Raw genomic sequence first — 16240 nt, 5'->3', positions numbered from 1 at the left:
CCTGTGGCAGGAATCGATAGTGCTTCCTTGAAAAAAGATCAGGCTTCTTTTGCCCTTAATGGTAACAGCTTTCTCAAGTTTGTTTTAATGCACATGCTGCAGCTCAGAGGTGCCAGTGTTTACGAGGTTGTTTAAACGTGGTTTAGCGTTTTGCTAGGAAGATAAGAAGAATAACTTGGGTGTGCAGTAAAACACAGATATACCTCCTTGTGCCAAACATTCAGTTTATGGCAATACTTCATAGGAATTATTTCCCATAACAACTGAACTGTCATATCCTACAACTACATCCCAGGCAACCTCCCAGTTGAGCTCACTACGGCTGCTGTCTGATGTGCTCTACATACACACACCCAGAACTACCCAGATGTTCTCTATGTAAAACATTTGGTTTGAAACACAGTGCTCCTTTCCAAAAAGCCATTACATTTGTTTAATGGACTCACACAGCACAACTAAAATATCCTGGAGCAGACATCTGACTGCAACTCTACTCTACAAGCCCCATCTGCAAGAGGAAAAAAAAAAAAAAAGAAAGAAAAAGTAAATGAGAATGCTTTGCATGATTTATACCATCTTTATGATCAGCCAGATCATAAAATACAAGCTCTGCTCTGCAGACAATAACGCGAATAGCTTTCAAGTGTATTGTTTAGTCCTTCCCTGTGTTAAACAAATATTTCGAATGAAACAAAGGGCCGAACTCCACTCTTTGGTTTACAACAGTGTTAATGTAGCTGAGAGCAGCATTTTTACCAACAGACATCACAGGGGATGTTCTACACTTGGAGCGAGTGAGTAATGACATCCAGTAATGATAACCAGTTACATTCACGGCTGCAGAGCTTTTCTTTCATCCAAGAAAGGCTGGAAGGAGGTTAAAGTACAGCATGAAATCCTTCTCCTCAACAAATTCCTAGCAAGCAATGCACAACCCACATGGAGGCATTTCACAGGTCCCACTAGACCAGATTTTCATCATGAAATGCCAGACAGGATTGGAGAATACATTTGTTTTACTGAAACAGAAAGGCAGGTAGGAAACTCCCAAATTGTACACAGGAAAAAACCCTGTTGCTCAAAAAACTGGCTAGTCCCTGGCCTGCATGTTAAAGCACTGCAGACTTTAGCTGAAGGCACTCATTGCTCCACACAAAGTGGTACCCACTGGTGATCAACCAGGCTTGAAGGCACCACAGCTTTGCCACAGACTTTCCATTTGAAACCCCTGGGTGGCCATAGAACAGGTGCATAAATGTCCCATACAGCAGATAGAGCTTAAACCCACAGATCATTGCTTCATTATTTCACCTCATTTCACCCAAAGAGAATAAATATGCCAAGGAAAGGAGTGTGAAAGATGCTATGCCTCCTGTATAGGCCTGGCTAAAAACGTGTCTTCCCAAGAGGACAGAGCAAACCCCTCTCAGTTTGTACTTACACTAGTCTGTTAAGCCTGTATTGCCTCCAGCAGGTATTTCACAGGTATTTTCATCTTGTGCTGGAGTGCAGCTAGCTCATGCTCCAGGTTGCATGGTGTTGGGGCAATCATCAGCCAGAAAGGTTGCATTCTCCTCTCTTTTCCCAAAAGCATTTTTTTTTCCCCATGCCAAACCAAAATCCCACAGTATGGCCCTGCTGAAACTACTGCCAAGTTTTGCCATGGTGCTCCCAGCCACCTGAGGGGAACTCCATGAGGGAAACTATGAAATTTGATTTGTGTAGAGTATCCTGGCAAAAAAATACAAATAAATGACAGCTCCAAACATGTGCCTCAGGTGCTGTTTTTTTTAACAAATGCTTCACTGTCTTCCCCTGTCAAAGTTGTGTTCAAATGACTTAATCCTTTTGCATTGATGACAGAGGCCACAACAAAACACTGTTAAACAAAAAAGAAACACTTTTTTATTTACCACACTGCACAAACAGGTATTTTTATCCAACTCTGTGCTAGTTTGAAGCTGGTTGGACTATTTTGGTGAGAAGAATTAGATTATAGGCTGTGAAAAGGAAACAATGGCGACCTCTACTTCACTCATAGGCTTGCTGAGATGTACAAAAACAACACCACAAACATAGATAACAGAGTTGCTCTCTGGCTCTGGCTGCCTGCACTTCTCTCTCTAACCTGCTGTCTCTGTAACTAATCTTTCTGCTTCCCAACCCCCCTGGCTGATTCTCCAAAATCACCTTGAATGTAAGGCAAAGTATGGGATAAGGTAGAAGGGTGGAAAGGAGGTGGAAGGGTGGTTGAGAGCCCCTCCTGGGGACTCTGGTTTCTGGGAGGGCTGTTGTGTTTCTCCATTACCTTTTAAACTTGTATATTTCTGTATATATTGCAAATATCTGCTTGTATATTGTGCTAAGCTGTAAACATAAAGCTTCATTCTAATTTCCAGCTTGGCTGAGTGTAGTCTGGGTGATTTCTTAAGTGAGGGGTGGGGGGACATGGGGAACACCCAAACCATCACAAACTCTTATTGCTACCTTTTGTGATCAGAAAAATATTCACATTAATTTTTAAAAGTAACACTTGTACTTCAAATAAAAGGAAATATAATTCACTCTCAGGAGCTTCATGGAGATTAGAAAGTGTAGCACAGCTTAAACGCCTTCCTGTGTACAGGAAACATGATATGGGAGCTTTGAGATCTCCATCAACAGCAGGACTCAAGCCTTTCTGGTCCACCATGAATGGCTAAATTTAGTCTCTGAATGTGGCGTAGTGTCTTTTCACAGCAACAATTAACTTTTTTTAAAGCCTAATATGCCTTAACAAGTGTCTTCATTCCAGGGCAGTAGTGCTTAAGCCCAAATATGCTGACTCAGCTCCTCAGCACAGTGAGACATCAGGATAACTGCAAGTCCCTCAAGCCAGACCTCAGAACTAAAGACACACCACTCCTACAGCCCCTCTGCTAAGTCATCCCACATGTCAGTCACTTGGTTCAGGGTAGCTGAGGGATTTGGGGATTTCCACTGGCGGATGTTACTCAGGAAGACAAGGCAACTGGGACAAGGTAGCCCACCAAGCATTGATGCTTTCTCATGGAGGCAGCCAGCCCCACACAATGGGCAGGAGATCCTGTCCTTCACCAGGCTGGCATCCCAGGGGACCTGACAAGCAAACAGTTTCAGAAGCCATGCTGGAGCAGGGTGGGAAATGCTGTCAGGAAGAGGGGAAGGCTGAGGAGGCACCTGGGAATTAACAGTACTATTGGTCGCCCATTAATGTAACCATCCTCTCTGTCTTATTGCTACCTATAAATCACAGGACCTGTATTTATTTTGTGATTTTGCATTCACCTACAACTGGCTGTCGTTCAAGGCAAGGTTGGATGTGGCACTTGGTGCCATGGTCTAGCCTTGGGCACTGTGGTAAAGGGTTGGACTTGATGATCTGTGAGGTCTCTTCCAACCTTGGTGATACTGTGATACTGTGATACTGTGTGATACAACATGCCAGCTACAGCAAACCCCTTTTCCATAGTTGCTGTTTGGCTTGGTGTATTTAGAATGAAAGGGGGTCATTTGGGGATTTTTTTTCCTCCATTGGTAAGAACAGAACCTGAAAACACTCACACTTCAGCAAGACCCAAGACCTGTACCCCTTTATGGACCAGAGGTAGCTGCAAGGACTGATGTCTCATAAACCAGAGCTAGAAGCAAATCCTGTCTGTCTTGGGGAGAGTTAGCAAACACTAAGCATTTCTAACATGCAATAGTTTAGCTGACTGAATGGGGGGTTGGTCCATGGTCTTTAGTTCAAAACATGAAAAATAATGAGCTCAAAGAGAGAATTAAAATGGCACGAGAGCAAGGGACAGCTAGAACCTCACCCTTTCCACTGTCTCCCCTCGGCAGTACACACACACCAAAGGTTGCAGAAGAGCCTCCACATCTACTGAACATCTGGCATTTTTGGTGTGGGGCCAAGATGTTTGATGGCTATGGCCAGACACTGTACACTCATAGAGTGTCTCAGCCTCCTAGTGTTTAAAGGTCTAGGTTCCACTAATTTATACAATGTACTATGCTACCCATGAAGACACAGTGATAAATACATTCTTTTTAAAAGCAGATACTTCTCAAACCATAACTTGCAGATGCTCAAAGTCTTTCATGTGGCTAAGAAAATGAGAGCCATAGAGACTGATTTTGTAGCCAGGGAGAACAGGAAGCAGCAGCAGGAGAATACTATTGAAAGCCTGGATACACTTATGGCTTTAATGAATTGGTCATCAAATATAACAACACACATATGCAGTTTTTATCTTGCTTTGTAGTTCACTTCCCACCCCTCTGCCCCAGCTATTCCCCATATATCTAGAAAAGTGGAAATTATTTTGAGTTTAGTTTATTAAATGGACACACACGGTACACACATCTGCTGGAAGATATTTGAGGGAAATGCTGACAAATGTCATTTGCATATTTAGTCAGAGACCTTTTCAGCTGAGACATTTCCTCTGACAAATCAACTATCTCAAGTACATCAACCCAGCAGGCCTCATAGCAAGAGTTTTTTGCTGTGAAGTGCCTGGTGCCTGCCTGGGTGATTTTGGGACAAATCCTGACTTACACAGGAAGCAAGAAGAGATAAGATCAATAGTCTCTGTAGGTTAGAGATCCCACACCAACCCGCCCATTAGTGGTAGTGTGCAAACCATACAAACTGTACGCTGGAACTGGGCATTGGCAGCAGCCTCCACCCCTGAGGCTCCAGTTCGGGAGCTGCTGAAGCTCTGCCACTGAACAGAGGAGAAGGTGACAGCTGCCATTGCAGTTCCTTGCCATCCATGCTCAAGCTCCTATCCCACTCTAAGCCCAGAGGCAAATCTGGGCTTCTCATGTTGGAGCACTGTCCAGAGCTGCAACAGAAAACATGTCCTGGCTCCACCTTACACAGTAGAAATATTCAAGGCAGCAACGGAAACAAGTGTCCTGCTAAGAGGACATGGTTGCATAACAAGACAAGGTGCTTTGGCATCAGCATCGTGAGGGTTAAGCGTGGTACGCGAGTTGGAGGCTTGAGCCACAGAGATACCCACAACAAAGCAAAGGTCAGCAGCCAATTTCCAAATCCCTCATATGTGGGCATTGGAAGCATATCCCACATGATCTGCGTTTGGAGTGCCATGGCTGTACACATGACCTGATGGTGTTCAAGGTTGATATACCTGGAGATGGTTTCCAACCCACATTTGGCATTCTTCCTTGGCACTGTCGTGACCACCACATCTCCTCTCAATTCCTTGCTCCAGCAAAGACTCTCTAGTTATTTATTTACCAGACAAAACACAGACTAACTGCCATTACAGCTCTGCAAAGAATAAACAATTGCTCACAAGAACTGCACATTCCATACAGTTTTATTCAACATGTATGACCCCAAACTACAATATATACAATAATTGTCTCCACAAGGCAAATCCACATTGTGGTTCTTACAAAATACTAATAATTTTTAGAACGCATGCCACCAAAAAATGCAGCTTATTTTGCCATCTAATGAAAAACTCTGTACAAGGAATTTCCCTTCTGTTGTGTTCTCTAGCATATGGTGCTGTGAAACCATTTGTAATAACACTTGGGCATTTTATAGTGTTTTTAGCTGAAGTCTGCATTGTAAACATCAGCTTAAATTCTGTTGTGAATCTCATATTTAGAGGGATCACACTAGATGTGTATCAGGCCAAAATGTGCCTTGTTAGGTAGTCTAGCTTCCCTATATCAAGTAGTATCCCTCCAGAAAAGAATACGCTGAGACACAGGGAATTTAACTGACAGGCCTCAAATTGTTCAGTTCAATGATGGGAGGGGGGGAAGAAAACAACATTTTATTTTTTTCACCTATAAGAGAGGAACATCTTTGAAGGAACATCACTTCATGTTCATGCAGAGCTCAGAAAGAACAGGCTGTTCTTTAATTCCTTAAAAGATTTGACAAGCCAACAAGTTCAAGCTGATGTGGCTAGTGATTAATTCAGCCATTCCTACATCTGGACCACATCCTTCTGCTTCTCTAGCAAAAATTCTTAGTGCAGAAAACAAGTATTGTATACTGGTACCTTTCCTTTAATGACCTGCATGCTTCAATCCGTTATTTCTGCTTGCAGCCTTTAAACGTTAAAGAAGACCTGAACATCAAATTATACAAGTGTTTATGTGAAGACTTAGTTACCACTGGTTGTATAAAATTACTCTCCTATTGTAACAAGACCATAACATTCACTGTGAATTACATTAGATTAAACCCAGTGGGTTTTTTTCCTTTTTCTTTTACTATTTTAAAGCTGTCTCAGAACATATCTAATAATTAAAGGTGGAACAACACCCAGTGGAATTGTTTTCAAGACCATAGACTCTTTTGAACTTCCACTCATTTCAGATCTAGAATTTTCACACTTGCATTTAAAGAATTTTCACAGAGGGTGACCTTAGCTTGGCTAACATGCCTTCAGCACTACAGAAACATTGTCCAGACTTAGTCACATTGTGAGTCTCTAAAAGAATACAGTCTGTACATCTTAAACAAACAAACGAGGCTTGGGCAATACATTTTGCAAGAAATAGTCTTTGACTGAGGAACCTCCGCCCCCCTATAACTGTTCTGTGGCAGGAGATGTATGCAGCACCCACCAGAGACTGCACATATTCTGCTGGCAGCTACCAGCTTGGAAACAGGGAGCAAGGCAGCACTCTCTGAGCAGGTCACAGCATTGGCACCCAGAACAAAGAGAGAGGCAGTAGCACAAGCAGAGTACAAAAGGCCCAGGAATGGAGATGAAAGCTGAATGTCATGCAGGGACAAAAGCCCAACCTAAAGAGAAAGCCCAGGAGGCAGGAGAAACCAAGATCTGCAGGGGAAGGTTGTCATGCGGAGGACCCTGATGCTATGTACTCTACAAGTCTACAAAAATCAGGTATTAGGCTATGCACTCAGAACTAGCTGATAATTCTGATGATTTTGGCTTTAATCATCAAGCTTTTCTTTCTCATGTATAAACCAGGGTAGTGATACAAGCCATTGTTACTATTATTCAAGTGTATTATCATAGCTGTGGAAACCACATTCACAAATCAAGATCCTGCTGTGCAAAGTACTGTACAAGCACTTCACATCACAGCAGTGTTGTGTAGATACTTCCACTGGTGTCTACAATAAAGGAAGACATCATAGTAAGAACAACAACCTAAAAAAACGCAGATAAACAGGTCTGCATCACATTTGGACATGATCCTGTAGAAAATGCACTCTGAGTGATCAAAATAAAAATCAATATTAAGTAACTGAAACAGAAATTGCAAGGAAAAAAATGGAACCATAACCTGTCATTAAAGATAAAAGAGCTCATGCACATAAGAGGAAAGAGAGATACACCAATGTTTTCTCCTTTATGACCAAAGCAGATGAGAAAACTGGGGGAAAATGTCCCAGCTGGCTTTCACTGGCCCCAGTGACCTACAAGCACACGTTTATCTTGTTATTTTGAACCCCCTAAAAACCGTGCCACAAACAAATGGTTGTGTGGCAAATGAGGCCTTAATTACTAACATGACAGAGCTGTCATTGTTGGCATTCCTGTTTCCATTTTGCTGTGATATACAACCAGCAAAGCAAAGGTCCTTCTCTTATGTTATCTACCGTTGTTTTGGTGTTTCTCAAGCCCTGTGAGACCGTGCAAAAGCACCATTAAGCAGAACAGTTTTGAAGCAAAGATTTTCCCTGGGGTTGAGACTAGAAATATTTTTGTCACTCTAAATTGCAGGTTGTTGGGTTTCTTTGGGGATTTTCTTTTTTCCTAAGATTTTATTTTGGAAGCCAATTTAGTTTGGTAACATCTCTCTACTTGAGCTTCTATGAATAAAAGATAAAGAACATGCACCACCACATATAACATGCCTGCACGAATACACACTGTATGCCTGGTTTTCATGTCGGGCTGCAACTTGTCATCAATTCCCAGAATTAACTTTCTGGAGGAACTGCTGTAGGAGAATAGTGCTTCCTCCACCTACTGGTGAGGAGGAAGAAAAGATATCCTACTAGCTCTCAGGCAGAGAGGGAGGTGAAGGCGGAGGGAAGGCCCCTGAAGCTGCTCCTCACCACAAGGGAGAAAAGCTGCTGGCTTTTGCAAAAGACAGAATCTCTCCTGAGGGCAGATGACAAACGAAAGAAGAACGGATAAAAAAGGGTGCAGATAAAAGGGAGCGCTTCATGGAAGTTTGTAACAAATATAACAACCAAGCAGCAACATTAGCAAGCTCCAGGTCCTGCAGTTGCAGGGAAAGCATATAACTCCCAGCACAGCACCTCCAACGAAGGCACACACAGGGCTGCAAACCTTTCAGAGTACTGAACCCCTAGGTTGAAGGCTCTGCTGGAAGTGCCCCAGGCAGCTTAACAGGGTTTACCTGGTATCTTCCACATTTTAAAGGTATGTGCTTCTTAATTAACATTTATGTAACTAATAGCAATGCCTTTTTGTATCCAGGAATTGCTTTCTACAGAATGTCAGGAAAAGACAGGTAGCAAGACTGAAAATGCCTATCTGTGATTTAAAATTCCATTACAAGGAGTATTTACCCCAGCAGAATCATTTACTCAAAGAACCTAGCAGCATCTACCATCATCACGCACCACGCATGGGATTGGCCAGACATGGTTAATACACAGCTTATCTAAGGCTGACATAAGTGTAACTGTGGATTTCTTGGCTAACAAACACTGAATGCATAATATGAACAAAAGCTCAGTTCTTTGGTTTAACATGTGCAAGATGACAAGTGGAGAAAACACCCACGTAAATGTCAACATGAGTGTTACTTCACAGGCTTGTGATATTCTCTCTTCATCTTTACACTTACTAACAGGTGCCTTAATTTAAAATATCATAAGCTACACAGTGCATACTGAGCCAGTACTAATGAAGGAAGCCTTGCTGGCAAAATTAGGTACCTCACACATCATGTAGTGGGCAATATTCTAACCACTTTGTGCGGCATGCACAGTGTCTGTAGTCACTGTGGTAACTAATACACAAATCCATGTAAGTTATTTCCAATAACAAATTAAATGTATATATGCTCTACCCTGGAGTTTTCTGGCAGGCAGTTAAAAGGAAAGACAAAGCACTGTAACAACCTGAATAAACCTGCAACCTGTTAACAACTGCCAAGTAATACTTTCATTCAACTCATCAGAAATCCTGCTATTGATTTCCAGCAACACAGGACTAAGGCATATCTGCACCCTGCATGGAACTGTTTTCTCATCTTGGTTTTACTTGACTAACTCAAATCTGCCGATTCCTATTTCACTCTTAAGCTCTGTATTTACACAGATGATGACAAATCCAAAGTTCATGCTTCATATTAAAAGCCTACCTAATCATGCAAATATCTTTATAAAGTGCTGTACAGCTGAAGAGATTGTTAACAGACAAGAAGCAGAAAGACCAAACAGGATTGCTTGGACAGGGCTGATGACGGGGAACACAATGCTGCTGCCAAGGTCCAGCTTCACAATCTGTTACCATACAGCTTCAAATACATGCTTATGCCTGAGTAAAGAAAAAGATGATTAGCTAAACCAGTAGCAAAATAGGAAGCAAACAGACTGATGACCTTGGGACTCTTGCTACCTAGTTGCTAGTTGCAAGACAATTTGCATTGGACATGGTGCAAGAGACTCTGTCAGCTGCATTGCTTGCTCTGTGCATCCCCTGCTGGACATACATCCAGTCCAACCTGCTCATGAGCACTGCCAGCACTGCCCACTAATAAAAACTGAAAGAAGGAAAAGGAAGAGAAAGGCTAGGGGAAAACTGAGGGAAAACTCTGCCCCTCTCTGATAATTCTGTCCATGCCCTTGTCTCACCCACAGAAAGCAACTGGTGTTCTCTGCAACAGTCAAACAAGGGAACTGTCAGAAAAAAAAACCAAGAGTTTTCCATTCACTTAGGTCTGGCTGGATTCCTGACAACCAGCTTTTATTCTGTAAGTATACAAAATGTGGATACTTTACATACACTCACAGATGTTAAAGTTAAAACAGACACATTACACCAGAACTTGCCTGCAGACTAGTTAATAATTATGAAGCGCCACACGCCAAGGCTTGTATTACTACAGTATAAAACTCACACTCTGGTAAGGATTTGTTTAGCTTCTACATGCCAACAGATAAGAGCAAGTGTAACATTTTTCCTGCATTTAAGAATTCTGGTTTTCACCTTCTCCATTTCAAGATGGCACTAGCCATAGAAATTGACTTCAGAATGCATCATCGAAATATCCTTAGCTGTATAACTGAAGCACTTTACAGAACAATACCAAAAAAACACAGGTGTGTTGTTAACTTAATGGAGGTACACATCCATGCTACATCCTTTCCTCTGAGGGCCCTTCCCAAAACCAAGTCTCATTAACGATAAGGTCACCTTTTTTTTTTTTTTGGGGGGGGGGGGGGGGGGGGGGGGGGTGATTAGTCAAGTCTTTATAAAAAAGGTGTTTTCAACATATTTTCTTCTTTACTACATTCTGTAATTCAACTCAAACTACTGAAGCTTTTGTTAGCCTTAAACTGTAAAACAGCCAAGACAGCAAACTTAGAAAATCATGGACTGGGAGTGAGCATGTGCAGAGATGTCCATCTCTGGTTTCTCTTTATCCAGCCTCCAAATGAGCTAATAAACTGAAAGCATACATGATATGACTCTACAGCTTGGCTGAAACTCATTTTCACTGTCGACACAAAGATATTTAGTTGCCAAGTAAGTGTCCCTTATTAAAGCCATGACATCTGCAATTTCATTTTCTTTTTTACAGTTTCTTCTACCTCTGGGTGTGTATTGAGCCTCCAGGCAACCGAAAGGGAAAGATAAATGAGATAAAACCTGTAACGTCACTAGGGACATGTCTTGCTTTTAGATGAAGTCTAGTGAAAACTCAATTAGTCTGCTTCATATGAAAAGCAGCATTAAGAGCTCTTTAGAAAACCATCTATTTCTCTGAGCAATCTTTAATGCAACGCCTGCTTCTCATTCACTTGCCCTCTGTGAATAGTTATGCATTTCAGGGAAGCAAAAATGACAATAACTCTGATTAATGTGTACATTTCTTCAGTTGCATTTCTGCGCCCTGCTGGAGTGCTGCACCGATCAGGAAATGCTGGAGCCGAGTTACTGCTGGACAACCTCCGGGCTGCTTGAAGTCTCCAGCCAGCCGGCACCGCTGAGCGGTGAAACGGATCGTAAAAACCAATGGAGCTGGGTTGCAGTCCCAGCTATTTTTTTAGGTGTCAGCAAAGTTCAGGTCACAAAAGCATGACTGAATCATGGCATTTTTAACCGGAGAAGCAACGCTTGCCCCTCTGACAGTACTTTGTGAGTGGCTTTGGTTACCTCAGGGGATGTGACAGGTTTCGCTAAACTGCGAATTTCCTGTGGGGAAAGAATAACACTTCACAGTGGACTTCCATGTAAAAGCAAGGCAAAACCCAGTAAGGTACCCTATATAACACAACCTTTACAAATTCAACGTTGTGTTAGCAAAATACTACTATCCCCCGACAAAAAAAAATAAATTTAAAATGGTTCTTTATAGGATTTGCACTCCAAACAAAGCCCTGGACTCGAGTGACCGCTGACACGGGTGGGATGCTAACCCACTTCTCAGTGCAGGAGCAGACCCGGGTACCCGCGGGTTGCCGGCCACTCTGGGCTCCCGCCACATCGGGACACACCAGTCCCCCACATGGACTGGTCTCCCTCTGAACGGGTCCCTGAGGGGATGCACCCTGGTGGTTCCGTTCTGAAGTGGGTGTTGGAAAGAAAAACTGTATGCACATACATATATAAAGGCAAAAGAGGAGCCTCTCCGCCTGCCTTACCACTCTGCCAGAAAACCTCTCGATGGCCCGCTTTACTTTGCCATAGGTGCCTTTGCCCAAGGTCTCCTGCAGCTCGTAGCGATGCTTCAGGTTGTGCTTGTGGTGATGCCGCTTCACTCCCTGCTGCTTCCTTACTGCCGCCGTTACCTCCGGGGACGGAGCCTCCCCGAGCGGCTCCTCCATGGCGGCGGCCGCCGCCGCCGCAGCAGCAGCAGCAGCAGCAGCAGCTGCCGCCTCGCCGCTGCCGGCCGGCCCGGAGCCGCAGGAGGAGCAGCGGGGCTGTGCGGAGCTGCTGCTGCCGCAGGCGGCCGCCTCGGCGCCCTCCATGCCCGGCGGCAGCAAGCCAGCGTGTGCACGCCCCGCCGGCCTCACAGCCTCTACCTCGGCCCCGCGCCCGCGCCGGCACCATGGGGCGCGGCGGGGCGGGGCGCGGCTCTGCACGGCGGGGCGGGGGGCGGTGGCGACCAGCGGTCTCCTCCCCTTCTCTGCCGGCGGCGGTGGGAGCGACAGTACGGGCGTGGGGCGGCTCCTCGTCACCGGCCGGGCCGCCCTACTGCTGCCGGCCATGCGTGGGCGTCCTCGCCGGGGTCGGCTGTGGCGTCTGGGGCTGCTGGCCCGCGAGCGGCCGGGCCGGGCCGGCCTTTTGTTCGCTGGGGTAGCTGGGCGCCGCTGCCGTTCTCCTGGCCCGCTAGAACGCGCCTCCGCGGGCCTGGCCACCGGCGCGGCGGAGAGGGCGGCCTGCCTCCACGTCCTGCCGCACGGACCCCAGAGTTGAGCCCTCAGCCTCTGCGGGGCCGGCCTGAGGCATGGCCGAGCTCTGGCCCTGGTGCTGCGGATCTGGCCCGTGCACCTGCAGAGCCTGGCCGCAAGCGTGGACATGGGGAGGGCGGGCAGGACCCCGGGTGATCCAGCACTAAATTCAGCTCCGGAAAGTTTTTTCCAGAAAACGCTTTATTTTCCTCGTTCGCCAAGCGAGTGAGGGTTTCCAGCACGGTTTCCATGTAACTGGAACTGTCAGGAAAACACAGGCACGCCCAGTCACTGCCCTGTGTTGGCACCGCTGGCACTGTTTTCCCACTGCTGGAGGTTGCCAGAAACCTTGCTGGGCTCAAGTCCTGGTGCAGTTGATGTACAGATCACTACCAACATCTAGAACTGTGGAAGTACATTGAGTTCCTGCTTTGTCTTCGTGTTAAAGTGATGCTCTTTCTTTCAGAAAGACATATTGGAAGTTTGAACCAAAACAGCCATATGAAGAGATGACAGAGTTAAGATGAACCAGGTTTTTCATTCAGAAAAGAAGCCATGCCCCAAGCCCATGGCCAGAGAAGGCAGATGATCTCTCGTAGCAGAAATGGAAGGTTTGCAGGCAGTGAAATCCTTCTGGTATGCTCCAGTATGGCCATTCACTGGACTAACAAGTCCTTTGTGTGAGAGTCATGACTCAGTCTCTTCTCTCCAGTCACTGTCCTTAAGGTGCAGATTACAGGTGGATTTTTCTGACCTTTTGAAATCATGGGTTCAGATTTTCACAGCAGTGTCAAGGCACAGAATTTCAGGAGTCAGTAACCCCATCGCTCTGTCTTGCTGGGGGAATGTTCACACAGCAGTTGATCTGTGTGCTCAGCAGATCTGACTGTCTGGCTCCTGTGAAGGCTTGGGTTTATCAGAAATATCTAATCAGAAGCATCAAGGTGATGGGATGATACCTAGACACCAGCTTTAGTGAAGTGTCTGGTTCCTCTAGCTCACCAGCCCAATGCGTAAGGCTGGGCTTCTCTGTGATCTTCCAGGCTGTGGATACAGTGCTCTGAGGTGGCAGCCTTAGCCCTCTGACTTATCAAACCTGAAAACACAAGTTTCTCTGTAATTGCCTTCTCTGCACCTTCATTTTAGGATTAGCAGAAATGCATGACTTAAGGTGACTGCCAGGAGCCAGCACCCATGCCACATAGGTTGAAGAAGACAGAATTCTGGAATGGTCAGAAGTATACTGAGCTTGATGTTGGCTTAAGCCCTGGATCATGACATATCTCTTTGACAGAGTGCACCATGAACTGGCTATTCTAAACCAGAAGGGGTAAGGGAAGCCTCACTTTTAATATACAAAAGAGTGCTGTGACCTTCTCTAGCCTATTTATTGTGGAAAGGACAAAAATTCTGCAGCCTTCTTTTTGCAAGAAATAAGACCACATGTCAGCTTTCATAATTTTGTTAGTTTAATTTAGTGCTCTGAAGTGCTGATCCCACTGGCTGGCACAAAATAAAGCACTGCCTGAGCTACCTGAACATGCAGAAGAGGTAGATATGCTACTACCATTAGCTACTTCCCATGCCCCCCAGTTTGAAACCCACTTGTGTAGCTCCTCTCAAACTGAGGGGGTGGCCCAAAAAGAATCCACATGAAGGAACAAAGGGCAAACCTGCTGCAGTTAGGAATTGACACAGGGATGGGAATGCAGCAGCAATGAGAGGTAGGAGGGACCTAAGAGATAGGAGGGACTGGCAACACAAAGAACAGAAGAGGTGTCTTTGACTGCCATGAGGAGTGAAAAATTGTCCTGGCACACATTCACTTCAGGGTAACTTCACTTAAATAAAAGTTAAATCAGAGTCTTGATCTTGCTGAGTGCCATGAATATGGCAGTCTGTCTAGAATGATAGTGTCAGCTGCCTGGTGATTTTGCATGTCCAGTGCAAGCCCCAGTCCCACCAAAGATGACCACAGCCTGGGTCATGTGCCAGTTGACAGTGCATTGGACTCCATGAGCAGCTCAGAAATCACTTGGTCTCCCCAGAGGCAGCAAGGAAGAGTGTCCAGCAGTGGTTTTCTGGAAGGTCCCTTCAGGCTGGAACTTGGTATACTCTACACCTAGGTGCTTTGCAGCACTTTAGTAGCCAAAAGTCATCAATGCCAGTGACGAAAATGAGTTTCTTTATGTTATGAGGGTTGTTAATATTCCCAAGTGAATTGTCTTCTAGTTGGTTGGAAGCATACATGTCTATAAGGAAGTATATCATGAATCATTGCTATATATTGTGATTAGAGAGCTAAAAAGCATAATAAAATACCATCAGCTCCACAAGTAGAAATACCAGTTATCTAATGGAATAAGCACAGGTATTGTGTTGCAGTAGAAATACCACTTTTCCTTTTGAATTTCCACAATCTTAAATGCAAAGCCAGTGGATATTAAGCAAATGCATCAATTGAAACTGGACACAAGAAACTTTCTGTGCTCATGTGCAATAGCCATGGAAACCGAAGATAATGGTAAATATAGAGGTATACATATGGCTGAGCATATCACCAAGACAGAGATATTTCCCTTTATTTTTTAACATATTGTCAGCTTTGCAATTGGTATTGTCACTAGAGGAATGAAAATAAACTAAAGCAAACAGTAAAGTAGTGTCATTTGTAACAGCTACAAGAATACTAAGAAGTAAAAATCACAGAAGGTGAGACAGTGTTAGAATGGATGTAGAAAATTATTTTTGCAGACAATGTGCATCCTTCTAGCTGTTCATATCAGTGTGAAACATGCAGTGTTTCACTGTTTCTGAAATAAACATTTGGTGAGAATTGAAGCTGGCTGAGTGTATAGACACCACTAGGGAATTCTCAATTTCTGACAGTATTATTTTATGTAAATGCTTTCCCTTATTCACAAAAAAGGAATTATCCTCCCATTGAAATCAGCAGACTTCTGCTAGCCAGCAGGAAAGGAAATAGGATTAGGCTCCAATTTGCAGAACAGTATTGAAGGATATGTTGTGCCAAATCTAAACTATACAGATAATCACAGTAACAAGGATAAAGACTATTGTTCCAGTGGGTTTACCTTCTTGAATTCAATGTGCAGTGGAAAACAATCTTAAAAGATTGCAACATGTTAGCATTACAAATTTATCATAAAATCAGTATATTTTTAGGATTCATTTTGCCACGAACTCTCAAAACGGCACAAATTCTTTGCCATCTGGCATAGAGACACTCAGGATAAAAAAATGCTGGCTGAATAGCTTTCAGTCAAATATTTAAGTCTCCTCAGAAAGTCTGCAACACCTGTAATATGACTGAAGGTTCAGAGAGCTGATGTTAATTCATTCCATGTGTTTAGCTAAATAAATGAGACCAAAACCAAACACTGCATTTCAAAGATAGTTCTTACAAATAGTTATTTTACAAACTGAGACCAGGTACTTTCCGTGGAATAATTATGCATATTGCAGCTGAACTTGGTGAGAGAGGTATTATTTGTACACAAACATATTTTGTGCTCATAAACAGTTTGCTAGAGAGGAGCAAAGAGGAGAAATGAGTACTAAAGGAATTCTTGG

At 44.1% G+C, this 16240-nt stretch overlaps 1 protein-coding gene across 1 annotated transcript in view; it reads right to left on the bottom strand.

Moving 5' to 3' along the window:
- NUAK1 (NUAK family kinase 1) overlaps nt 1-12260 on the bottom strand; it is a 51610-nt gene extending 39350 nt beyond the window's left edge. The window contains exon 1 of the mRNA XM_064155411.1: nt 11897-12260. Coding sequence (XP_064011481.1) covers nt 11897-12223 — 327 coding nt within the window. The 5' untranslated portion in view covers nt 12224-12260. The remainder of the gene's footprint in view (nt 1-11896) is intronic.
- Between the last annotated feature and the right edge of the window lie 3980 nt (nt 12261-16240).

This window comes from Pogoniulus pusillus, chromosome 15, assembly GCF_015220805.1.
Source record: "Pogoniulus pusillus isolate bPogPus1 chromosome 15, bPogPus1.pri, whole genome shotgun sequence".
In the NCBI taxonomy this organism is placed as follows: Eukaryota; Metazoa; Chordata; class Aves; order Piciformes; family Lybiidae; genus Pogoniulus; species Pogoniulus pusillus.
Note: the sequence above shows the minus strand (reverse complement) of the source record. Positions and strands in the feature narration are given on the sequence as shown.